This window comes from Capsella rubella, unplaced genomic scaffold, assembly GCF_000375325.1.
Source record: "Capsella rubella cultivar Monte Gargano unplaced genomic scaffold, Caprub1_0 scaffold_6, whole genome shotgun sequence".
Taxonomy (NCBI): domain Eukaryota; kingdom Viridiplantae; phylum Streptophyta; class Magnoliopsida; order Brassicales; family Brassicaceae; genus Capsella; species Capsella rubella.
Genome location: NW_006238918.1, coordinates 13,357,918 through 13,383,178, shown reverse-complemented (window position 1 = coordinate 13,383,178; position 25,261 = coordinate 13,357,918). Strand labels below are relative to the sequence as shown.

The 25,261-nt window shown below is 37.2% G+C and overlaps 8 protein-coding genes, 1 non-coding gene and 1 pseudogene across 11 annotated transcripts; 6 read left to right on the top strand and 4 right to left on the bottom strand.

Moving 5' to 3' along the window:
- Window positions 1-592: 592 nt before the first annotated feature.
- On the bottom strand, window positions 593-663 carry TRNAG-CCC. Its single transcript has one exon. It is a non-coding gene; the product is annotated as a tRNA-Gly (tRNA).
- Window positions 664-746: 83 nt separating this feature from the next.
- LOC111830060 lies at window positions 747-1,386 on the top strand. Its single transcript, XM_023780873.1, has one exon. The coding sequence runs from the start codon at window positions 872-874 to the stop codon at window positions 1,115-1,117; it is 246 nt and encodes an 81-aa protein (XP_023636641.1). The 5' UTR covers window positions 747-871; the 3' UTR covers window positions 1,118-1,386.
- Window positions 1,387-2,479: 1,093 nt separating this feature from the next.
- Window positions 2,480-4,205, bottom strand: LOC17882110 (BTB/POZ domain-containing protein At3g05675). Of its 3 annotated transcripts, none has more exons than XM_006288330.2 (2): window positions 4,129-4,205; window positions 2,480-3,747 (listed from the first exon to the last, which is right to left on the bottom strand). In XM_006288330.2, exon 2 carries the CDS (start codon window positions 3,722-3,724, stop codon window positions 2,870-2,872), a length of 855 nt encoding a protein of 284 aa, XP_006288392.1. In that variant the 5' UTR covers window positions 3,725-3,747; window positions 4,129-4,205; the 3' UTR covers window positions 2,480-2,869. The 3 variants fall into 3 exon arrangements, with proteins under 3 accessions (XP_006288392.1, XP_023636783.1, XP_023636782.1); XM_023781015.1 differs by having other exon boundaries at window positions 2,480-3,952; window positions 4,129-4,197; XM_023781014.1 differs by having other exon boundaries at window positions 3,877-4,174.
- A 195-nt stretch (window positions 4,206-4,400) lies between these two features.
- On the top strand, window positions 4,401-7,046 carry LOC17881082 (plant UBX domain-containing protein 10). Its single transcript, XM_006287555.2, has 4 exons — window positions 4,401-5,349; window positions 5,799-5,969; window positions 6,062-6,265; window positions 6,632-7,046. The coding sequence occupies exons 1-4, from the start codon at window positions 4,483-4,485 to the stop codon at window positions 6,857-6,859; spliced, it is 1,470 nt and encodes a 489-aa protein (XP_006287617.1). The 5' UTR covers window positions 4,401-4,482; the 3' UTR covers window positions 6,860-7,046.
- A 1,622-nt stretch (window positions 7,047-8,668) lies between these two features.
- LOC17882640 (oligopeptide transporter 7) lies at window positions 8,669-12,793 on the top strand. The gene is made up of 9 exons (XM_006289764.2): window positions 8,669-8,816; window positions 8,901-9,299; window positions 9,579-9,733; window positions 9,836-9,933; window positions 10,574-10,843; window positions 10,921-11,220; window positions 11,311-11,566; window positions 11,648-11,830; window positions 11,910-12,793. The coding sequence occupies exons 1-9, from the start codon at window positions 8,786-8,788 to the stop codon at window positions 12,516-12,518; spliced, it is 2,301 nt and encodes a 766-aa protein (XP_006289826.1). The 5' UTR covers window positions 8,669-8,785; the 3' UTR covers window positions 12,519-12,793.
- A 1,998-nt stretch (window positions 12,794-14,791) lies between these two features.
- Window positions 14,792-18,432, top strand: LOC17882338 (N6-adenosine-methyltransferase MT-A70-like). Its single transcript, XM_006286397.2, has 7 exons — window positions 14,792-15,903; window positions 16,705-16,803; window positions 17,057-17,140; window positions 17,234-17,568; window positions 17,644-17,860; window positions 17,957-18,036; window positions 18,124-18,432. Exons 1-7 carry the CDS (start codon window positions 14,818-14,820, stop codon window positions 18,293-18,295), a joined length of 2,073 nt encoding a protein of 690 aa, XP_006286459.1. The 5' UTR covers window positions 14,792-14,817; the 3' UTR covers window positions 18,296-18,432.
- Window positions 18,292-19,646, bottom strand: LOC17881280 (2-keto-3-deoxy-L-rhamnonate aldolase). Its single transcript, XM_006290070.2, has one exon. It carries the CDS (start codon window positions 19,495-19,497, stop codon window positions 18,418-18,420), a length of 1,080 nt encoding a protein of 359 aa, XP_006290132.1. The 5' UTR covers window positions 19,498-19,646; the 3' UTR covers window positions 18,292-18,417.
- A 586-nt stretch (window positions 19,647-20,232) lies between these two features.
- On the bottom strand, window positions 20,233-21,195 carry LOC111830004. Its single transcript, XM_023780337.1, has one exon. It carries the CDS (start codon window positions 21,193-21,195, stop codon window positions 20,233-20,235), a length of 963 nt encoding a protein of 320 aa, XP_023636105.1.
- Window position 21,196: 1 nt separating this feature from the next.
- Window positions 21,197-22,321, top strand: LOC17882459 (putative F-box protein At4g10740). Its single transcript, XM_006290140.1, has one exon. The coding sequence runs from the start codon at window positions 21,197-21,199 to the stop codon at window positions 22,319-22,321; it is 1,125 nt and encodes a 374-aa protein (XP_006290202.1).
- A 710-nt stretch (window positions 22,322-23,031) lies between these two features.
- Window positions 23,032-24,235, top strand: LOC17881449 (annotated as a pseudogene).
- The last annotated feature ends 1,026 nt before the right edge of the window (window positions 24,236-25,261 follow it).

Here is a 25,261-nt window from a genome sequence, read left to right as displayed (position 1 = left end):
TTGCACAAGAAAATTGGTTATCCATGGCTGTTCCAGAAGATGGTTGTGTTTTACAATCCAGACAAATATAGGGTTTGCAAGGCAAAGAGAGGCCTTTCAGGGGGACTCTATTCTTATCAAACTCATGTAACTTGTTCCTCACGCTAGACTATGTATCCAATATCTACATCATGGACGTGTTTAGCGAGAAGTTAATCAGGCTTCCTCCTCTAGACTCAATCCAAGGTGGTGTTTTTGCTCTTAAGCGAGTAAGAGACAAGAAGTTCAAGATGAGATTAAGTAATGGTACGGCTCAGGTTGCACAACCCATAGTGTGGTTAAGTCTGACAGGTTTTGTTGGTAGAGAGCATTGGTTATGAAGTAACTTCTGGAATACCTATGATCTGCTTCCACCTCTACAATAAGGCTCCTAATCTGCTTCAATAGTTAGACTTATATATGATTTCTTTCAGCTTTCATTCAACCTTACTCAAAATCTGTCTCGGTATGGGACTATGGGTTATCTCACATGTCATCCATCTGTTATGCTCCGAAAGACCGAAACTATGAAGAATTAAAAGATAAAAGAAAAAAAAATCAAAACATACAAATTTGCGCATCCAGGGAATCGAACCCTGGTCAGTACCGTGGGAGGGTACTATGATACCACTACACCAGATGCGCTTTTTGCCTAAGCAACCCATTTAAACATATTTATTCATTTCTAACTCACATCTCAATAACAAAATACATATATTTCTACATCATCACGCATCGTCGGCAAAAGAAAAATCCCCAAATTCGTTTTCTCGTACGATTCAAAATCCCCCAAAAACACAAATCTTTTTGATCTTTTGAGATTCACAAATCGAATCGCGAGGAAAGCCAAGCCATGGAGAACAGCAGCAGCATCAATTCCACCGCATCCACCGCCTCGAATCTGAGCACGGCTTCCCTGGAAAAGCTTGATCAAGCCGCGAGCTGGGTTAGCACCACCGTGATATCCGCCTTCTTCGCCTCCCTCGAGCGTTGCTCCTGCGTTAATCTTTCTACCTCTGATGATGATGAAGAAGGCGAAGAATCTCACAACCGTCCTCTTGCTCTCTCCGCCGCTCCTCACCCAGACGACATCGTTTAGGTTTCCTTTTGACTCCTCCCTTTCTTCGGTAATCCTTTTTTTTTTTTTTTGTTGGGGGTTTCTATCAATCGGTGATATGGGTCTTGTAGGAATGTGTCTCCGATGTATGATACTATGGAAAAGATCTTAACTTTTGATTTGTATATGCCAGATTTGGTGTTTGATTTCACTTCTCCTTCATATGTTGTTTATGTGTAACCTGACTCGCGTTTGAAACAGATATGGTTTTGATTTGTGAAGTTTATTTATATATATGCTTGGCTTTTGGATTGGTTTTGTAGATTTCATTGTTTGCAAACATATCATATATATCTGCTCGTCTACTGTTAAGAACCAGAGGTAGAAAGATTCAAACTTTGTTGATGATCTGATTGTGGGAACTACTCATGTATGTCTCTTTCATTTCATAATCAGTTGTCTCTTTGTTGGTGAAGAAAGTTTGATGTATAAGACAATCTGATTTCATCTTCCTCTATCTTTGGTTCTAGGTTATCTGTTTGTAAGGATTGATATATGTTTCTTAGATTCCTTTTGGAGTATATATGAAGCTATCTCAATCCTTGCATTGGATCTAACGTCAATGTTAGATACAAAGAATGTAGATAGGTTCACATAGCATTGCTTTGTTGGTACATTGATCGGTTCACATAGGTAGAGTCTTGCTTGTTAGTCCTATGATGAGTTGCAATGAGGTTTTACACTCATCGTTCCAATTGCTAAAGCAATTTGAAGTTGCTATGTTGAAAGCACAATTAATGACTCTGAGGACCACGTTAGGTTTTCTTCTTGTGTTTTCCCTCTCTAGCTCTCTCTCTCTCTTTAGGTGACAAGTTTTAGTGAAGTTGCATTTTTTGCAATTTGATGACCATCTATATGTTTTGGGAAAACTAAAAGTTTCTGAAAGTGGTTTGTGTTTTTGTATGACTTTGTTTCATTAGTTACCAATGAGCTTTCTCAATCTATCTTCTTGAGCTTTGAGGTTATTAATCAAGAAAACCTGATAAAATAGGGCTTGATAAGTTATTCTCTTTAATGAGTAATCAACCAAGTACAAGTATTTGAGTGTGCTCTTCTTCTCTTTCCTAACCTCATTTGGGTTCATAACATTGCAATGTTGAGTTACTTTTCTCGTATTATATGGAAAGTATAATAATGTTTTGTTACGGTTCAAATCAAAAGCAAGAAGCCAAGAAGAATAATTGTACCATGCTTAATCTTCTCACCCCACACTAATTGATTTTCTTTCCCAACCACTACGAAACTCACTATCTTGTATTCACAACAACGGTTTTGTCAACCTCTCAAAGTAGGCTTCGTCAAACCTTTCAAAGTAGGATTCTTCACTGTCATCACCTTTACATATTAGCTTAAACAAAGGCCGCACAATTTATATCATAAATCAGGTTCAGAGTTACAAGAGTCACCATCTTATCTGTCACTCAGCCTTAATACAATCAAGAATTACAATGAAGCAGCAAGCTATTCAATGAAGATTAAATGTGAGAGGAAATGAATATTCAGGTGACTTGGATCCCTCCTCTCTGTATACACTTGAAATTATCAGGTTATCCTCGCTTGCGTCCAGTCTCAAGGCATTGTGAGTGAACTGTCCATTGAACAAAGCTACTATCCATCTTCATTCCACCTTTGGAAATGAACAGAACGGTCTGAGGAAGAAGAAAAGCTTGGAATTTCGTATTGATTTACATGTTCTGCATTTCTAGCTTCCAGATCGAAATCGCTATACAACATTCAGGGATCCAGATTTTCACTTGCAAGTCTATCACAGCTTTCCAACAATCTTCTCTTTGCGGACTTACTTCTATAACACCAAACCTCAAAAGCTTCACTCAAATCAGGAAACTTCACACCTTCTAACCCAATCCCTCTCATCCATTCCCCAAAAACCTCTGCTTGGTCATTTGAAGGCAGTGTTAAAACCAAAGACACCATCGATCCTTCTATTAATTCGCAAAGATCTTCATCCATTCTGTATTCAGACTCAGATCCCTCTGCATCAACCAAAGTCTTTAGTCTCCTTATGAAAGGCAACCATATCTTTAGAAGACTAGTTCGGCTTTTAGAAGGAACAATCACGATTCCATAACCGACCGCTTCTAAAACCTTCCCTGTAACCTCAACTAGCTTCAATTTCACACCCAATATCTGAGAATCTAACTTACAGTTCTCAGCAATCATAAGCATCTCCCTCGATACATCAGCCCACTTAAAGACAAGATCTTTCATCAACTCCATCCTCGGCAACACTTTGCATAGCCACTCGATATCATAGAGTGTCTTAAGCACACCAAGCTCAGGACATTCAGGAACAAAGCTAAGTAAAGATGATAATCTATCCAACAACGTCGATATAACATTCGAGATGCCTAATCTCACTACCGATTTCACTTCCTCTTTAGAAATCAGTAACCGTACCTCTTCGTCTGTAGATAGCATAAACTCCACTTGTTCTTGAGCTGAGGTTTTGAGCTCATGAACAATCTCAGGAGAGTTCTTCAATGTATCAATGGACATAGCAAAACGTAGAGCTGACGAGAAGACATTCTTCGTACTGAGAGATACATCATCAGTGGCAGCTTCCTGCATTTCTCGATGTTTTCGATGTTTAACTGCGAATTCGAATCAAGAAACAGACATAAGTAGAATCAAAAATCTGAAACCGAGTTCAAAGGCCTAAACTTTTTCTATAATCAGCAGCTCTAATTACTGAAACAACAAACCAATAAGAACACACTTACCAAATTCACAAAAATTTCCTTAATTTCAACAATTGCATCCGTCCATTACTGATTAAACAGAGGTTCTTAACTTGCTCTACGCATCAAATACTAAGAACATTAAACCCCCAAAATCTGAAAGCAAAGGAAGAACCCTAAATAGCCTACTGATTAGCTCTGTCTTGGTCAAATCTAATCACATTTTACAGAGTAACTAAATTAACCAATATAACAGAGAAGAGAGATTTAAGGTAATAAAATCAAAGAACTCACCTCTATTCCCAAAGGAAAAAAACCCTTCCTTTTAAGTTAAACAACAATGGAAGATTATAAAGAACAAAGCTTTGAATCAAACGAAGAAGAAAAGATTGAAACTTTATGAAAAGCTATAAGCTCTGGTTTAACTGAACCGATTCGAAATTTGATTCGATACCAAAACGACGCCGTGTGAAAAGGGTATCTCGGTAATTTAAAGTCAAGGCCATCGTCATTGTCATTGAATAGATCAAACCCATTTGCTTAAAGAACACAATTTTCTAGATTCTAGAGAGATAAGAGAGAAGGTAAGTGAGAAGACGAAGAAGAAGATCCAAAAGCGTGGGAAAATCAAATTAGGGTTTTGTGAGAATGGCTGATTCAGTCGACAAATTAAGTTACTTTCAAGCGGTGACAGGTCTTGACGATGCTGATTTGTGTACTGAGATCCTTCAAGCTCATGGTTGGGATTTAGAACTTGCTATCTCTACTTTCACATCTACTTCTGATCATCGTGGTGCCGCTTCGTCTTCCGATGGTGGTAACAATCACGATCACGGTGGCGCTGTGTTTGCTGACGACTCTATGACTCCTGATTATACCGAATCTCGAGGGATCGTTGACGATACAGAGCTTGTTATGCGTGATGGTGATGGAGGAGGAGGGAACAGAGGTCCAGGAGTGGCGTGGAGGATTATTACTTTGCCTATTTCGATTGTTTCTGGTAGCTTAGGGTTAGTTTCTGGAGCGATTGGGTTAGGGATTTGGGCTGCTGGTGGTGTTTTATCGTATTCGTTTGGTATGTTAGGGTTTAGATCAGGGAGAGGTGGTGGTGCGTCTGATTCGTCTTCAGCTAGGCTTGTTTCGGTTTCTTCTGCTGCTCGTGAAGCGATGGAGTTTGTTGCTTTGTTTGATAGAGATTTTGGGAGTCACAATGCGTTTAAGATCGATTTTGTATCGGAAGGGTTTATGGATGCGCTTCAGCGTTCTAGGAGCTCTTTTAAGCTCTTGTTTGTTTACTTGCATTCTCCGGATCATCCTGATACACCTGGGTTTTGTGATGGGACGCTTTGTAGTGAAGCTGTTGTAGCTTTTGTTAATGAGAATTTTGTTTCGTGGGGAGGTAGTATTCGATCTAGTGAAGGATTTAAGATGAGTAATAGCTTGAAGGCTTCGAGGTTCCCGTTCTGCGCTGTTGTTATGCCTGCTGCTAACCAGAGAATTGCTCTTCTTCAACAGGTAAAACAACAGTCATATATTATATGTTCATTCTTGGATTGCTCTTCATTGATTAAAAAGAATGTGATCGAAGAGGCAATTCATCAACTTTAAGTAGACTTGGTTATGAAGTCGGTGACTAAATTATTAGTCCTATTAGGGAATTGCATTGGAAATTGGAACTCAATCCATTCGACTACCTTGTTCTTGAAGTGATTAGTAGTAAAGGGGGAAAACAAAGTTGTTTGGTTCTGCTCTCATCTGTGAACCATCATGTCTTATATTTGGTGTAAATTTCTCTCCAGCTTTTAGGAGTGTAGTAGTAAAGATAGTTGTTTGATTCTGTTTTCATCTATGAGCCGTCATGTCTTATATTAGGTGTGAATGTCTATGAGTTTAGTAATGTATTGTGTAGTAGGAGACATAGTTCTAAAGTTTATCGTCTTCGTTGTTCTGTTTGCTTGTGACAGGTTGAGGGACCACAATCACCAGAAGAAATGCTTGCTATACTCCAGAGAGTTGTAGAAGATAGTTCACCTACTCTTGTAACTGCTAGGGTTGAGGCAGAAGAAAGAAGAACCAATCTGCGTCTGAGAGAGGAACAAGATGCTGCTTACCAGGCCGCTCTTGAAGCCGATCAAGTATGTTTCCTTTTTTTTTTTGTAGTCGCCTGGAGATCTTATGATTTAGTCTGTTGTTCTAACTTTGTGGCATGTTTCTTTCTGATGATAAGGCAAGGGAGCGACAGAGACAGGAAGAGGAAGAGCGTTTAGAGAGGGAAGCTGCTGAGGCAGAAAGAAAACTCAAAGAAGAAGAAGAGGCTCGGGAAAGAGCAGAACGCGAAGCTGCAGAGAGAGAAGCTGCGAGAGTGAGAATGAGACAAGAGAAAGCACTTGCTCTTAAGGATGAACCTGAGAAAGGCCCTGATGTTACACAAGTAAGTTCTCCTTCTTCCTTGGCCATTTATTACTTGTTCTTTTCTCGCACAGTTTTGTAGTCTAGGCAAAGAACATCAATTATCTTTATTGACATTCATTTTTAAGAGATATGGAACTTGGTGCCTCTTTAAAGCTTAGGTTCTTTCTGTGGATGATTCTCTTTAAAGCTTAGGTTTTGTATCCATGATCCGTATATCTACCCTGAGACCTGAAATGTAGGTTTAAGTACGGTTCCCATATCTTAGGGCCTCTTTATAGATTAGGTTCTATGGTTGATTCTATGGTTTGACTTGTGGCTATGAGAAGATTTGTAAACGGTCTGATTTATTCGATTCCTGAACCGTTCTGTTTGTCCTGAAATGTAGGTTTTGGTACGGTTCCCGAACGGAGAAAGGAAAGGAAGGAGGTTCGAAAGCGAAACCAAGATCCAAACATTGTACGATTATGTTGATTCACTTGGAGTCTTAGACACAGAAGAATACAGCTTAATCACTAACTTCCCAAGGACAGTGTATGGAAGAGACAAAGAGTCAATGTCACTGAAAGAAGCAGGTCTGCATCCTCAGGCAAGTCTGTTCATCGAGATCAACTAAAAATTGCTGATTCTTCTGTTTCATTCTCCTTTTAGTCCCCTCTCGTTAATTTTTCAGGCTCTTCCCTTTTGTTATCTACTGAGATATTTAGTTTGTTGCTTCAATGATACATTACATTGGACCTGAGGTATTATTACTTATAATATATACACACATATATTTAGAATTTGCTTCATATATTGAGATATTTGATTTCTCATGAACTAATAATAATTTATGAAGTTATAGTTGTGAGAGAATTACAAAATTTCAAACAACTTTCAATTCATACATATTCATACATAATTGAAACTATCTAATAACATGTGATTGATCCCTGATTCTTCACATGGTAGCTAATGTCACACTCAAGCAAATTGAATTATCTATTAGGTGATTCCATATCCTATATTCTAGGATCTCGAAGACAAAAGAAGATAGAGATATTTGCTTAACAGTAACTGTAAGAGTGGATGGTTTGAAGATCGATGAATGAGGCCGAGAATTCGCTTTTCACAGCAAACCATAAGACCAACATTATTGGTAGAATTTTAGCCATGTCTTAGGCTAAGATATGTGAAGAAAAAGATCTTAATATCGATGAATGAAGCCGAGAATTTGCTTTTCTCCGCAAACCATAAACAACTGAAGAAGACATAATTGAACATAGAGATAACAAAAGTAACAAGTCTACTATTAGATTTGGTTGGTAACCAAAAGATGTTAGTCAAGTAGTTATGGTTCTGCTTAAAACACATTTATTTCATGACCACTCCAAAGTTTTACACAAACTAAAAGTTTATTGAGACCACTCAGGTTTAAGAAGATTTGCTTTTGAGTCTCTGTCTGATTGACAATTAAACTAAAAAGCAGAGAGAAAAGGAGAAAAGGACATGAAAGGTATTCGATCTGTCTACGTGACAATATGAGAATGGGTCTTACTAAATTCCAACAAAGATTCTCTCCATTTTTAATATAATTTAGAATCTCGTGAATTGCATGTAATTTTTTTATTATTTTTGTAACTTTTAATTAAGATAAGAAATTTTCAAATCTACCTTAAAAATAATAATGTAATTCTTAAGGAAAAAAACATTGAATTAAGGTTAGCTTGGTATTTATCTTAAGGAAAAAAACATTGAAATAAGGTTAGCTTTAGTATTTGTTTCAAGTTTCAAGTTTCAACAATGAATTATACTCCCTTTATTCTTAAATGGTTATTTTCTAGATTTTTCATATATATTTTAAAAAAACATTTAAAAATTGATGATAATTATATCATTTTTTTGTGATTCACGGGTTTTAAGATCTTTAAACCAATAGTATTTAGTTATTTACCTTGAAATTTGTAAATTCTAATTAATAATGCATTAATTACTTAAACACAATTATCTTTTTGAAACACAATTTTATTCCTAAAACAATAATCGATTAGGAATGGAGGGAGTACATTAATAATATAAACCAACTAGTAGACTAGACTGATAAATAGTTTTTTTATGTGAATATATCAAACATTTTCAAAGATAAGAATGATAATTTAAATATGAAATATCGGTTTTTTCTTTTTCCTTTTTCATCATAGTATAAATATTTAATATTTTTTTATCAAATGAAAAAAAAGAAGAAGAAATATGTTAAGAGAAAAAAATCTGTCCATGGACCAATATAAATCCTAAAATCAAATAAGAAAAAATATACATTAGACAGTTGTTGGATTATTAATTATTTATTCTCAACTTGCCATTTAAAAAACAAACAAAAAAAATCTATTGAAAAAAAAAAGAAAAAAAAAATAAGAGTTTCAAATCAAGAAATTTATTTCAAATGGGCCAACTCTTCAAGACGTGAAGAAGACTAGAAAGAAGATAGCTTTGTCAGATTCACATCTCACAAAACACAAAAAATAAAAATCAAGAAGAAGAAGATCAAGAAGAAGCCACAACCATGGAAGAATCAGAACAAGTTCTTCCTCTACGTAATCACAATCTTTTCATATAATTTCAAATCATTAAATTTTCTATAACCAAAGTATATACTAACATAACATTTTTTGTAACAGTAACAAAAGCCAAAGATCTGACAAAACCATCATCATCATCATCCTCGGCCTCATCATCATCTGAACCAAGAGATGATGAAACAGAGGATCTTATTTTACCAATCTCCAGCGAAGAAGAAGAAGAAGAGAACTCACCAATCCGACAAGTAGCACTCACCGTTCCGACAACAGATGACCCTTCATTACCTGTCTTAACATTTCGCATGTGGGTCTTGGGAACTCTCTCTTGCATACTCTTGTCTTTCCTCAATCAGTTCTTTTGGTACAGAACAGAACCTCTCACTATCTCTGCTATCTCCGCCCAAATCGCTGTCGTACCTCTTGGTCGTCTCATGGCTGCTAAAATCTCCGAGAGAGTCTACTTCCAAGGTTCAAAGTGGCAGTTCACGTTGAATCCAGGTACTCCTAAAAAAGTTGACTTTTTGATTGGTTTTTTCTAAGAGACTCTAGACCGAAGCCCAAATTAATCTCCGAATTTAACATTATATCATTTAACGTGTCTATAGTGGTCTAAACTATAGACGCATCGAAAAATCGAATGATTGAAATCGCAATGAAATAATCTGACTTTACTCTTTAACCATTAGACTATCGAAAATTTCGATATTGTAACCATTCTTGATTCTTGTCATTGACTCAAGTTTTAAATATTTTGATTGATTGGTTATTACTGTTTAGGTCCGTTTAACGTGAAGGAGCATGTGTTGATTACTATATTCGCAAACGCTGGAGCTGGATCTGTTTACGCAATACACGTTGTTACAGTCGTGAAGGCGTTTTACATGAAGAACATAACGTTCTTTGTTTCTTTTATCGTTATCGTCACCACTCAAGTTCGTATTTGTTTTAAAGCTTTTTACAGTTTAGATAAAGGTTTGATGATGAGAATGGGATTTGAGATTTATGGTTTTGTGATTTGATGTTTATATATATAGGTGTTAGGGTTTGGTTGGGCCGGAATATTCAGGAAATACCTTGTTGAACCGGCGGCGATGTGGTGGCCGGCGAATCTTGTTCAAGTCTCACTCTTTAGGTAAATGAATATAATACACTAGAGTGTGTGTTTCACGTTTTAGCTCAAGTTTTCGATGATTTCTATACAAAGTACAAACAAAAGTAATAGATGTGTTTTGGCCAAATGTCACAAATAATAGATAAATTATCCCATCCCTACCTATTTTTCTAATATAATGCAAAAAAAAAAAAAAGAAAAAAAAATTGAATTTTAATAGAATTGTAAAAACTTTTGAGTATAATATAGATATATATATATATACTGTTTTTTTTTGCGTAAAATAGGTTAAAATAAAAAATAAAAAATTTCTCTTTTGAAATTATTTGGTTTATAAAATGTGATGATATGACTAAAGCAAATATTATGGGACCAAATTTTATCAGATTTCTTCGAAAATAAAAGACATGACACTATTTTTCTGATAAAGACATTTTTGTACGTGACTAATAGAAATTTATCAATAATATTTTTTAAAATAGTAGAAATTTATTGCTTTTTTGTTATTTATGTGGTTTAAGTTATACAAATGGATAATATTTTTCGTATAACTTGTTAAATATAATATTTTGGTCAATAAATAAAAAGATAACCACATTTAGAAGCAAGAGACAACTGTATAGCTAACACATTGATGTTGTCGTTGGGCTAAATTTGTCAGAGCGTTGCATGAGAAAGAAGAACGGACCAAAGGAGGGCTGACACGTACACAGTTCTTCTTGATAGCATTCATTTGCAGTTTCGCTTATTATGTCTTTCCAGGCTACTTATTTCAGATCATGACGTCCTTGTCGTGGGTTTGTTGGTTCTTTCCATCATCAGTCATGGCACAACAGATCGGGTCTGGTCTCCATGGGTTAGGTGTTGGAGCCATTGGACTCGACTGGTCAACCATTTCTTCTTACTTGGGTAGTCCACTCGCTAGTCCATGGTTAGTCCTAATACTTATCATTCTCGTTTACTTATTAGTTATTACACTAACTCATGGTTCTGTTTTTTTGTTAAAAGGTTTGCTACGGCTAATGTGGGTGTGGGATTTGTGTTGGTGATATATGTCTTGGTACCAATATGTTATTGGCTCGATGTGTTTAAGGCTAAAACCTTCCCTATATTTTCGAGCTCACTTTTTACAAACCAGGGTTCAAAGTACAACATCACATCCATTATAGACTCTAATTTCCACCTTGACCTTCCAGCCTACGAGCGTGAAGGCCCTTTGTATCTTTCTACTTTCTTTGCCATTAGTTACGGTGTTGGTTTCGCTGCTTTAAGTGCTACCATCATGCATGTTGCTCTCTTCCATGGAAGGTACAAAACTTAAATCATCATTACAATGTATAATGAAAGATTCTTGTATGCTTGCTTTTGTTAAAGTACTCTTGTAATGGATATTGTCAGGGAGATATGGGAGCAAAGTAAGGAGAGTTTTAACGAGAAGAAATTGGATGTACATGCGAGGCTAATGAAAAGGTACAAACAAGTTCCAGAGTGGTGGTTTTGGTCCATACTCGTTACCAACATTGCAGCCACAATCTTTGCTTGTGAGTATTACAATGACCAACTTCAATTACCATGGTGGGGTGTTCTATTGGCTTGTACAATTGCCATTATCTTTACACTACCTATCGGTATCATCACTGCCATCACTAACCAGGTAAACAAGATAACTAAATCAAATCCTAAAAGACTATCTTTGGTTATAATTATGTTTTGATAGGAATAAATAATTTTGTAGGCACCAGGATTGAACATTATTACAGAATATATCATAGGATATATCTATCCAGGGTATCCAGTAGCAAATATGTGCTTTAAAGTATATGGATACATAAGCATGCAACAAGCCATTACTTTTCTTCAAGACTTCAAACTTGGTCACTACATGAAGATTCCACCTAGAACCATGTTCATGGCACAGGTCCAACTACTTTAGACCACTCTCTTGACGTTACTATAATTAAGTTACACTACGCTAATAAATAATGATTTGGTTTCAGATTGTTGGAACACTCATCTCATGTTTGGTTTACCTCACAACGGCTTGGTGGCTAATGGAGACCATCCCAAACATATGTGATACGGTTACTAACTCGGTTTGGACATGTCCGTCGGATAAAGTCTTCTACGATGCATCGGTGATATGGGGACTAATTGGACCACGTAGAATCTTTGGAGATCTTGGTTTATACAAATCAGTTAATTGGTTCTTCCTCGTGGGAGCTATAGCACCAGTTCTTGTATGGTTAGCGTCAAGGACGTTTCCTAGACAAGAGTGGATCAAACTTATAAACATGCCGGTTCTTATAAGCGCGACAAGCTCGATGCCACCCGCAACAGCCGTGAACTACACAACATGGGTTCTTGCTGGCTTTTTGTCCGGATTTGTTGTGTTTAGGTACAGACCAAATCTATGGCAGAGGTATAATTATGTTTTGTCAGGAGCATTGGATGCTGGATTAGCATTTATGGGAGTGTTGCTCTATATGTGTTTGGGACTTGAGAATGTGAGTTTAGATTGGTGGGGAAATGAGCTTGATGGTTGTCCTTTGGCCTCTTGCCCTACCGCGCCAGGTATTAGCGTTGAAGGTTGCCCGCTTTATACCTAAAACCGCGACTCGATTCGATTGGGGAAATAGCGAAATACATTTGTTTCCATTGCTTAAGTTTGGCCACTGGATTTGGTGGTTATGTTTGTAAAGATCATTTTTTTTTTACCTTCATTCTCATATACAATATGTCATATGTGAGATTGTTTGTGTGTATAAATTGTAAAAAAGATGGTTTAGTACACTTAGGGTGGGGGTATTCAACATTTTGGACTATTTCAGTTTCTTGAATTCTTTAAACATTCTTAATTAATTTGAAACTATTTTTTCCCCAAGTTCGGTTTTGATTTTGGTTACAAGGTTTCAGTATCATTTAGTTTGGTGTCAATCTTTGTTAGCAACCTGTAGTGAGTTCTTAGGAAAATGGGCTTTTTCATACCTGGACTATCTAGGTATGTTAATTTCATATAGTTGACTTGTCATTGTGGTAGATCATACATGGACTTATTGTAAATTTGAATTTAGTACCTCAAGATTTCATTTCGTGCTGAATAATACAAAAACGTGTTAAATGTGTAACGCTGTTAACTCTCCGTCGATGTGGATTCCACGTCAGATGACACGTAAATCCATCGCTTGATGACGTGGCAAAACGACGTCGTTTTGGTCGCTTAGATGGTAATTAAAAAGATGTCGACAGCAAGGCTCGAACCTCCCACCAATCACTTTTATACTAACTAGGCCATCAACACTTAATCAGTATAAAGGAACAACACATTAATATATAGTGTTTCGTATTTCTATATAATTAATATATAGTGTTTCCTATTTCTTCTTCATTAATATTAATGATCATTCGACACTAGTGTTTCGTATTTTTATATAGTATTTCGTATATATAGTGAAAAACACTATATATGTTTCGTATTTCTATTTCGTATTTCTTCTTCATTAATATATAGTGTTTCGTATTTCTATATATTAAAACAATATATAGTGTTTCATATTTCTTCTTCATTAATATTAATGATCATTCAACACTAGTGTTTCGTATTAATATATAGTGTTTCATATATAGTGAAAAACACTATAATATGTTTCGTATTTCTATTTCGTATTTCTTCTTCATTAATATATAGTGTTTTGTATTTCTTCTTCATTAATATATAGTGTTTCGTATTTCTATATATTAAAACAATATAAAGTATAGTGTCTTGTATTTCTTCTTCATTAATATATAGTGTTTCGTATTTTTTCTTCATTAATATATAGAAATACGAAACACTATATATTAATGTATTGTTCATTTATACCGATTAAGTGTTGATGGCCTACCGGTTATGTAGTCAGTATAAAGTGATTGGTTGGAGGTTCGAGCCTTGCTGTCGACATATTTTTAATTATCATCTAAGCGACCAAAACGACGTCGTTTTGCCACGTCATCAAGCGATGGATTTACGTGTCATCTAACGTGGAATCCACGTCAACGGAGAGTTAACAGCGTTACACATTTAACACGTTTTTGTATTATTCAGCACGAAATGAAATCTCGAGGTACTAAATTCAAATTTATAATAAGTCCAGGTATGATCTAGCACAATGACAAGTCAACTTTATGAAATTAACATACCTAAATAGTCCTGGTATGAAAAAGCCCATTTTCCGGAGTTCTTACCCAAACTGGATTATTTTTACAATGGTAAATAACTTACGTACATGTATCACTTAGTATGATACATGTATGTCAAAGCGTTACAAAAATTCAATTTATTTGTACGTAAATTAAAATAAAAAAAGCCGCATCGTCCAAATTGTTATTTTTCTCATATTTCGTTATGATTCAATAAAAATATGGAATTTCAGCTCTTCGACTTGGTTCTGTTCCTATTTTTAGTAGTAGAGAGACTTCAAAATTATCCAAAAATTAATTGGTTGGTTTGATGCTTGGTTAATTGAGGTTTCGACAAAATTAAAATTCTCACCACTTTTTTTTTGGTTATTTGTTTTTCCTAATGTAATACTTATTTTTCGACGGTAAATTTTTTTTTTAGACGAAATAATAATAGTAATTTTCTTATAATTTTTTCTTACTTTTATAAAAATACCCAACATATAACCTTTTTCTCACATTTTTCGAAATATCTTTCAATTGTCTAACTAGGCACTCAAAATTTTACTACAGTTTTTTGGTAATGATATTAATAAGATCTTGTTCCTTTAAAGATTTTGACCTAAAACTGCCATATTTGTCATACGACGTCGTTTCAAGTCTCTTGCTTGCTAAAACCCTTTTAATTCTTTTAAGCTTAAAGATCTGCAACAAAGTCTCAAACTTGAATTTTTTTTTTTTTCCGAAGCCATGGAAACTGAATCGGATCGAAACGATGACACCACCATTACCGTCGTCAAAGACATGAGAGCTCGATTAGAGACTCGAATTCGAACTCAACACGACGCTCACTTAGAACTCCTCTCCTCACTCCAATCCATTGTACCCGACATAGTCCCGTCTCTCGATCTCTCACTCAAACTCATCTCATCGTTCAAGAATCGACCTTTCGTCGCTACACCTCCGTTACCCGAACCCAAAGTGGAGAAGAAGGTTGTTAAATCAGGAACCCATCAGCAAAATTTACAAGGGCATGATTCAAAATCGATGCTTGTTGATCCGAATCAGAGAGATTCTGGTTCTGGTGCTGAAGCAGATGGGTCAAGTGGGAGTCCTATGGCGCTTGTTAGAGCTATGGTTGCTGAGTGTTTGCTTCAAAGAGTACCCTTTTCGCCTACGGATTCGTCTACTGTGCTTAGGAAGCTTGAGAATGACCAGAACGCGAGACCCGCGGAGAAAGCTGCGTTACGGGATTTAGGAGGTGAGTGTGGACCGATCCTCGCTGTGGAGACCGCGCTTAAATCGATGGCGGAGGAGAATGGTTCTGTGGAATTGGAAGAGTTTGAGGTTAGTGGGAAGCCTCGAATCATGGTTTTGGCTATTGATCGAACTAGATTGCTTAAAGAGTTACCAGAGAGTTTCCAGGGGAACAGCGAATCGAATCGGGTCGTCGAAACGCCTAATTCGATTGAGAATTCTACGGTATCTGGTGGCGGGTTTGGGGTTTCCGGGTCGGGTAATTTCCCAAGGCCTGATATGTGGGGGAATGATCCTAGTATGGGGTTTAGGCCTATGATGAATGCACCAAGAGGAATGGGAATGATGGGGATGCATCATCCAATGGGATTAATGGGTAGACCACCTCCGTTTCCTTTGCCTTTGCCGTTGCCTGTGCCGTCGAATCAGAAGCTTAGAAGTGAAGAAGAGGATTTGAAAGACGTTGAGGCTCTTCTGAGCAAGAAGTCTTTTAAGGAGAAGCAACAGTCTAGGACAGGTGAGGAGTTGCTTGATCTGATTCACCGTCCAACTGCTAAAGAAGCCGCTACCGCAGCTAAGGTGAGCTCAAGTAAACGGTCTTTAGTGTTAACTGATTTTATATGTAGCGCAATGTGAATGTGGTTGTTTATAAGCTTTCTTAAGGAACGAGGAAAACATAGTATTAGGCATAGCAGACTAGATAAGTGAATGTGAATTTGGACTAGATAGCGAACTAGATAAGTGAATGTATAGTTCTTGAACAAGTTTTGGAGTTTGTTATCAAAATGAAATACTACTCCAATTTGTTGGTTTGTATTTAAATGTGTTTTAAGTATCAGGTTTAGGCTTTACTGGTTTAGTTGTTTTCCGTGATCGAAGAACGTTATTTGGCTCTCAAGACTCGTAGTTCTCAGCATTGTGTTGAAATTTCAGTAAGGTGAAAAGCAAAGAGCTATATTAGTGAGATGCGTTTTTCTTTCAGTGTGGATTCTGATAATTATGGCTTCTGTCCAATGTGGCCAGATTTCTGATAGTAAGGAGTCTTCTATCAAAAATAATCACCTTCAAAAATCTATATAGTTGATGTTTTTTACCTGTTCATCTTCATAACATATACAATATTACAGTTTGGGCTTGAAAGTGTTCGATGTTTGGTTTCTACTTTCTAATTTCAGTCTCGAGGTAGCAAAAGAAATTATTTCTCTGCACAAAACTTGTGTGTTTGTTGTGAATTTCTCTCTTGGTATCTTGTGATCTACACCCCTGCCTCTGTTTCTAGCCTCAAATCTTCTAGGTGTTATTTTTTGGTAGTTTTCTTCCCGTCTTTTAAATAAAAGTTTGGTTCTTGTCATTGACTGGTATTTGTTATGTTGTTCACAGTTTAAAAGCAAAGGAGGATCACAGGTTAAGTATTACTGTAGGTATTTAACTAAAGAGGATTGTCGTCTTCAGTCTGGCTCTCATGTAGCCTGCAACAAGGTTTGAACTAACTCAAGTTTACATTTTACTTCTTATTTGATTGGAAATTCAGAATCTTATAGTGTTGGAATTCCATAGCAAACAAATTCAGAAATCTTATAGTGTTTGGAATTCCATAGCAGACAAATTGGGATTTATAGTGTTTGTTAGTTTTGCTTTGCATAGTTTTTGAGTTTATACTGATCTCCCACTATGGTGTCTATGTAGCTTGGCTGAAATATACTTATTTCGTATGACTTATATATGCTTTCAGAGACATTTCCGTCGACTAATTGCTTCACATACCGACGTCAGCCTAGGAGATTGTTCCTTTCTCGATACTTGTCGTCACATGAAGGTAAATCTTTTTAACATTGTTACTATATGTTGTTTCGGATTATATTAGCATAGATAAATGGTTATTGAGCCACCATCACTTTGGATGAGACAGACTTGCAAATATGTGCATTACGAGCTCGACATGGCTGATGCTATGATGGCTGGTGGTCCAGATAAGGCATTGAAGCCTCTACGTGCTGATTACTGTTCCGAAGCTGAACTTGGTGAGGCACAATGGATTAACTGTGATATCCGTTCTTTTCGAATGGACATTTTAGGAACTTTTGGAGTTGTTATGGCGGATCCGCCATGGGACATTCACATGGAACTTCCGTACGGAACAATGGCTGATGACGAGATGCGCACTCTCAATGTTCCCTCGTTGCAGACAGACGGTTTGATCTTCCTCTGGGTCACTGGTCGTGCAATGGAGCTAGGCCGTGAATGGTACATAGAAAAATCTCAACAAATTTTGGGAATCATTTGATTTCTCCATGAAATAAAGTTATGTTTTTTGTGAAGTTTGGAGCTTTGGGGATACAAGAGAGTGGAAGAGATCATATGGGTAAAGACGAATCAGCTTCAACGTATTATTAGAACAGGAAGAACAGGTCACTGGCTCAACCATAGCAAAGAGCATTGTCTTGTTGGAATCAAAGGAAACCCAGAAGTAAACAGAAACATCGACACAGATGTGATTGTTGCAGAGGTTCGAGAGACAAGCAGGAAACCAGACGAGGTTAGTCCACAATAATAGCCCAAACCTTACCAAATCATTTCATAGTACATTACAATTCTGGAATCTTGTGATGAGATTTGATTTGTCAACTACCAGATGTACGCAATGTTAGAGAGGATCATGCCAAGAGCAAGAAAACTCGAGTTATTCGCCCGTATGCACAATGCTCATGCCGGGTAAACTTTTTCGTTCTTATCGTCATAAAATTAGCAAGTATGATCTCTGTTGTCATGACTCATTTCTGTCTACTTTTGGTTATTCAGATGGCTATCACTTGGTAACCAGCTTAACGGTGTACGGTTAATAAACGAAGGTCTTCGAGCTCGTTTTAAAGCATCATACCCTGAAATAGATGTCCAGCCACCATCACCACCAAGAGCCTCTGCAATGGAAACAGACAACGAACCAATGGCTATTGACTCAATCACAGCTTAGTTCAAATTTTGTGGCATTGATTGTTGTAAATCATTATGAGAAAATTTTCAAAGGAAGAAAGCTTTTGAAAGCCCAACAAAAACATTAAAAACGAAACTACGAGGAAAAAAGGAAATTTCTGTTTATTCGCTCCAGTACTTCTCATCATCAACATCTTTATCATGCTCCAACGAATCCTCACCGTCCGATTCATTGACCAAACCCATCTTGAACCTCCTCACATCTTCAACAGCTGCGTTCCTAAACAACCCAATATCAACAGCTCCGGCGACCATATGGTAACCGCGTCCACGGATCTCCACAGGGCCGTCGTGCGGCATCGCGAAACCCGACAAATAAGCTCCGCCTTTCGCCGGATCCGACGACAGCACAGATTTCTCAGCTTTCCTCATCATCTCTCTCACTTTCTTGTGTCCCGGATCCCACAGATACCCCAAACTCGCGCTAAGATCCAACGGTCCCATTTGCACGCAGTCAACACCATTAACGGCTGCGATCTCATCAGCTTTCTTCACTCCTTCACCTGATTCCACCTGACACATGATCAGAATCTCTTCTGCGTAATTACTTAAATACCCTTCGTCGATTCCGTAGCTGGAAGCTCGCACCACCGTGTGCGCCGATCCTCGGATACCGTCGGGAGGAAACCGGCAATACGACACCGCTTTGGTCGCGTCTTTGCGAGATTCGATCATTGGGAACATGATCCCTTGTGGACCTAGATCTAAAGCTTTCTTAGCCCAGGCTGGGGAGCTTTCCGGTAACCGGAGAATGGCGGATGTTCCGGTGGCGTTGAGGGCTCGGATACAATCTAGAGCTTCCGGTATGCCGCCGGGACCGTGTTCCATATCAACGACGACGTAATCGTAACCGGCGTGAGCTGCGATCTCGGCTAGTGTCGGCGAGAAGGAGAGTAAAAAGAGACCGTAGAGAGTTTCTCCTCCACGGAGACGAGATTTCAAGGAGGTTTTGGATCGGTTCGTGATCGTTTCCCCGGTTGCGGCGGCGGTGGGTGAGTGATCGGCGGGAGAGGAAGAGTATCGGATTGGAGTTAGGGTTTTGCGGGAAAACGAAACGGATGATCTGATTGAGGTTGATTTCGAATGAGACAATGATTTTCCGATGATCGAAGAAGAGGGATTAAGCAGAGGTGTCACATCTGTGGTGATGACGGTGGCGGCGAAGATTGAAGCGGTGGCCATGGCAGTGAACTTGGGAAGTATCGAAGAAGTGATTAAAAAAAAATTGGAACGATATTGTAAGTTACTCGCGTATCAGCGTTTCCGATATAGAAATGTAAACTGCGTGACGTTTTGTTTACTTTCAAAAATGTCAAAACGTCATATCTAAACTACATGTCGTTTTTTGTGCCTTTTCAACTACAATTGGTTTTTGGATTAAAATATACAAAATAAATTGAGTTTACATGTACGTAACACATTGACAAGTGAAAACACTATCATAAACTTCCTTTTCTTACTAAAATTGTAATTAAAATACAAATAAGATAAACTCATAATATTATGAAAACAACATAGTCACTAAAACATGACATACACTATAGTACTAAATTCACGCAAAGCATGAGTCATTTTTAGTAAAAAATTATTCTGGAAATATATCCAATAGAAATTTTAGCATATTAAACCAAATAAGAGCTCTTTATCTAAGAAAATACAATAATAACGAGATATGTATATCATAAACTGTTACATAGATTATTAGTAAAAAGCCCGACTAGATCATAATTAGGGTTTCATCTTTTCTGTTCTACAACCTTTTTTTTTTTGCTAAACTGTAAATATCAGTTGAAATGAAGGTTTAGTGTTACAAAAGATGTAAGAATAGGGGATTGAACCTTGTCAAAAAAAGAGAGGAAAAACCAAGGAACAATTATTATAAGACAGACTTATAAGCGGGAAAACAAAAGGATCTTCTCATCGCAGCCATAAAGGCATGAGATTCCTGAACTTCTTCATGTGAGATCTAGCCGTGATTGAGTTTCTGATTTGCCGGTCTATATCTTTATAAATCGTAGCTGGCGGAATGGTGATCTGGTTGTGAATCAGATTGTTTCGCTGTCTCCAAACTGTGTAGACTAGGGCGTGAACGATGAGAAGCCGCAACGTCTGGGGACAGCTAGTGCTTCTCGATGCTGCCCACTTCATCAGCTCATTCCAACTACTCAGCCTCAGATTCGTGATTTGAAGCTTAGAGAAGATGAACGACCAAATTACCTTAGTGTAGGTGCAGTCAATAAACAGATGAGCCCTCGTTTCACTAGAAGAGGAGCAGAGGCAGCAGTGAGTTGAGACCTGCATACCCCAGGAGGCGAGCCTGCACTTTGTGGGAAGTCTATCCAAGTTAACTATCCACATATTGAACGCGTGACGGGGCGTAGAACCTTTGAACCAGATGGTAGACGCCCAGCTCTTTATAGTGCTTCTAGGGCGAAGCACCTCCCAAGTTCTGCCTGCATTATAGCCACCACAGTTTTTACCACCTATCTCCCAAGCATAGCAGTCGTCCCTGTCAAGCGTGTTAGGCGGAGTAAGGGTAGATAAGTGGACATGAAGCGCCAGTGCTTTGTCAGATCTTGGTGGCTGAAGCTTCCACTCCTGCAGATCATAAACGGAGGAGATCTTTGCTTCGATGGGAATACTGAGAGCACGAGGCCCACCTTCGCCCATAAACTTTATCAAAGGCCCTAATGGAGTCCAATTATCAAACCAAAACCAGGCTGCAGCCCCATTACCAATATTGCACTTGATGAATTTCTCAGCCAGCTCCCTAAGCTTTAACAGACTCCTCCACAACCAAGAATCACAAGCTTTAGGTTTAATTCCCCAAAAGCTGACATTGTTGAGAGAGTCGCAGAAGGTAATTTTCAAAACAATCATCATGACGACGACGATGTCAAATCTTCTAAAGGATATGGTAGAGGAGATCTTGTCTAGGGTTCCTTCCAAATACACGAAACAAATGAGATTAACTTGCAAAAACTGGAACGCTTTGTTCGAAAACAAGAGCTTTAGGAAGATGCACATTGAAAAAGAAGAAGCAGCAGCTAGAAAATTAGGGTTGACACGAATGGTCATGATGATGAATCACAATGTTTATCTAATGGGCATCACCGTCAATGAGAATCCATCCATACACTGTCTAGGTAAACTCGGTTCAAAAAAAGTCAAGATAAACCAAGTCTATCATTGTGAGGGTTTATTGTTATGCATCTTGAAAGATGATGATACTACTAAGGTTTTGGTTTGTAATCCGTATTTGAGGCAAACAAGGTGGATCCAAACAAGAAAGTTTCACCATGCAGGTGAATATTTTTACATTTACGCTATCGGATATAATGATAATAGCCCGAAAATTTTGAGGTTTATTATCAGACAAGAACAAAACCTCACTTTAAGGTATGAAATCTACGATTTTGATACTGATTTATGGACTATTTTCGAAGTGACTCCAAACTGGCGTATAGTATGTCATGGCGGCTTTTCTCTCAAGGGAAATACTTACTGGTGTGCTGTAGAAGTACAAAATGCACTCAGTGTAGTAAATCATATAATCTGTTTTGATTTTACAAGAGAGAGATTTGGACAGCTTATACCTCTACCGTTTAAGGCTTTAGGTTTACAGTTTGCTTCGTTTTCTTCGATTAGAGGTGAGAACATGGCGGCTTTGTTTCAGTCAATGGAGTCACTAAAGGTTGAGATATGGGTTACTACTAAGATTGATGGCGAAAATGCGTCGTGGAGCAATTTGTTCACATTGAATAATATGCCATATCTTGACAAGAAGCTTATATGTACGACTTTCTTGTTGGACGAGGAGAAGAAAGTTGCGGTGTGTTTTGATGATGAAAGGATTGGCACACACAATGTTATTAATATCATAGGAGAGGCTGGATTCTTGAGGAAATTGGAGCTTGGAGAACCCGCATGCGTAGGTTGGCCACGCTTGTGTCCTTATGTTCCAAGTATAGTGCAAATCAAGAAACGTAATAGAGTGAAAGGATAAAGCAAAGTGGTTATAATAAGCTAGGAAAGGCATGGAGATCAATATGTTAATAACATGGTGAGAGACATGGATAAACGAATGAAGCAAGAGAAGGTGGCCAAAGTAGGAAACGAGCTTAGAGTTGAATTGATTAGTCTCAGTTTTACAAAGTCTAGTATTTATATATATGTTTAGCAATATTAATTTATTTCTTATCGTCTATTGATTTATATGAACAAGATTTTACTTTTTTGAAATTTATATAACCATTGGGTGATCCATTAAATGACCTAGTTTGGTACATAAAGTATCACATCCCTCTTTGTCTTTGGAGGTCGTTAACGTAATAAGTTGCAAGTAAATGACTTATTAACTAGGTTACATGAAAATTCATTACAAGCATTAGCCATTGCGACTGTTGCAATGGTTATATATTCATTGATTCATTCAAATTAATTTTTCAATATATCGACTGCGAATGACTATTGAACCTAACGATCGAGTAACCGAATGCGACTAACGTGACTTTGACACTCTTGATTGGCTAAAGGAGAGATGCATACTTGGTGTACACAATTATAACGTTGAACATTATATAAAAAAGCCCGACTAGATTATGAAACCTTTTAATTTGGCCCAACTTCACTTAGGGTTTCTTCTTTCTTGTTCCACAAACCTTACGAGTCGCAAAAGGTTTCTGAATTAGGTCCCTTGTTTCTCAACTTGAAACAATGACGACGACGACGATGTCAAACCTACCAAAATATATGGTAGAGGGGATCCTCTCAAGGGTTCCTTTTAAATACATGAGATCAGCAATGCTATTAACTTGCAAGAACTGGAACGCTTTGTTCAGAAGCAAGTGTTTTGCGAAGATGATACTTGAAAAAGAAGAAGAAGCAGCCAGGGAATTAGGGGAGACTCGGATGGTCGTGATGATGATTCACAATGTTTATCTGATGGGCATCACCATCAATGAGAATCCATCTACACGTTTTCTAGGTAAACTTACTTATGGTTCAGAACAAGTCAAGATATATCAAGTCTTTCATTGTGAGGGCTTATTGTTATGCATCTTGAAAGAAGATGATACTAAGATTTTGGTTTGGAATCCGTATTTGGGGCAAACAAGGTGGATCCAAACCAGCGAGTTTTACTATGCAATTGAACTAAAAGGACGAGATTTTTTTTATGCATGTTATTGGATACACAAATAATAGTGAGACTCGTGGTTACAAAATTTTGAGATTTATAGATGAGTTATGTCATTTTAACCTTAAATACAATGTTTTACGGTATGAAATCTACGATTTTGATACTGATTTATGGACTACACTAAGTCTGAATCCAGACTGGCGTATAGTATCTCATTGTGGCATTACTCTCAAAGGAAACACTTACTGGTGCGCTAATGAACGTAATGCATATAGATTAAGTGATCATATAATCTGTTTTGATTTTACAAGAGAGAGATTTGGATCGCTTCTTCCTCTACCGTTTAAGGCTTGGGGTTCGCATTCTCCGTCACTTTCTTTGGTTAGAGAAGAGAATATTGCGGCTTTGTTTCAGACATCTCAATCATCTAACGTTGAGATATGGATTACTACAAAGATTGATGTCACAAATGTGTCTTGGAGCAATTTCTTCACGGTGAATATGATAGCATTTGGCAAGAAGCTTCTACGTATGTCTTTCTTAATAGATGAGGATAAGAAAGTTGCTATGGTTTTTGGTAAGGACATAAGAATCCTCCAAAACACTATGCATATCATTGGAGAGTCTGGATGCTTGAGGATATTTGAGATAGGACAACTCGCAAACAAAAACTGTTGGCCACGTGTGTGCTCTTATGTTCCGAGTATAGTGCAAATCAAGCAACACATAGTATGCAAAAGCACGATGTTGTCGACAAAAGGGACAGACCGAAGCAATTAGTAAGGGGAATCAACATCGATCGATCGAAACATGTTGAGACATGATAAACGAATCAAGCAAGAGATGTGTGTGGGCCGTGTGGCAAAGTCTAGTTTATACTTTATAATACATGTCTTTCATTTACCCTTTGTTTTATGTTAGCAACATTATATTTTCTCCATATAATTAAAGAAGATTTTATGTTTTAGTTATTACAAAACCGCATTAGATGACCTAGTTTGGTCTAAATGATATCACATCCCTTTCGGGAGCTAGGTGGTTTAAGAGATCACAGTTTGGTCTGAAAATATATATTACATCGTAGCAAAGTAGTTAAGTACATCATTAACACATAAGCAATTTTTGAGATTAATTAATGAAGATCCAACGTAACGTAGCTGCCGGTATCCAAGAACAAACTTATAAAAGTTAGAGAATTAAACATCAATTAAAAGCATAAATCAACGAGATTTTAAAAGAACTGTAGTTATGATCTTAATGACATTGACAACATAAACCCTGATCGATTGTAAACAAACCCTAAAAAAGTTCAACTCTATAACTATTTTTAGATACAACATATATACTCCTACTTCACTAGTCCAATTGGTTCCTTTTTTGTTTTTTTTTTTTTTTGTTTTGTTTTCCATAACTATATTACCTAGCTACTAGATTTTAACCCGCGGTACACCGCGAGATAAACATTTTCTTTGTAATTCATGTTTTTTAAAATTGATAGATTTTGTTGGAGTTTATTTAATAATTATCAAGATTGCATAATATCAAATTTTATTAAATTAATTTAATTATACATGTTTTATACCAGCGTTGTTAAAAAAATAGTAAAATGATCTGTATTGAACTGTGAGATTATTAAAATTATATTTTTTTAATAATATCAACTTAATTATGTTCTGTCTTACAACCTGTCCCGTCGTATAATATGCTGGAAGCATAGTATAACTTTTCCCGTGTTATACCCCGTCATGTCATATAATCGCCAAAAAAATAAAAATCCAAATGGCAAAGTCAATAATATTTTAGTAT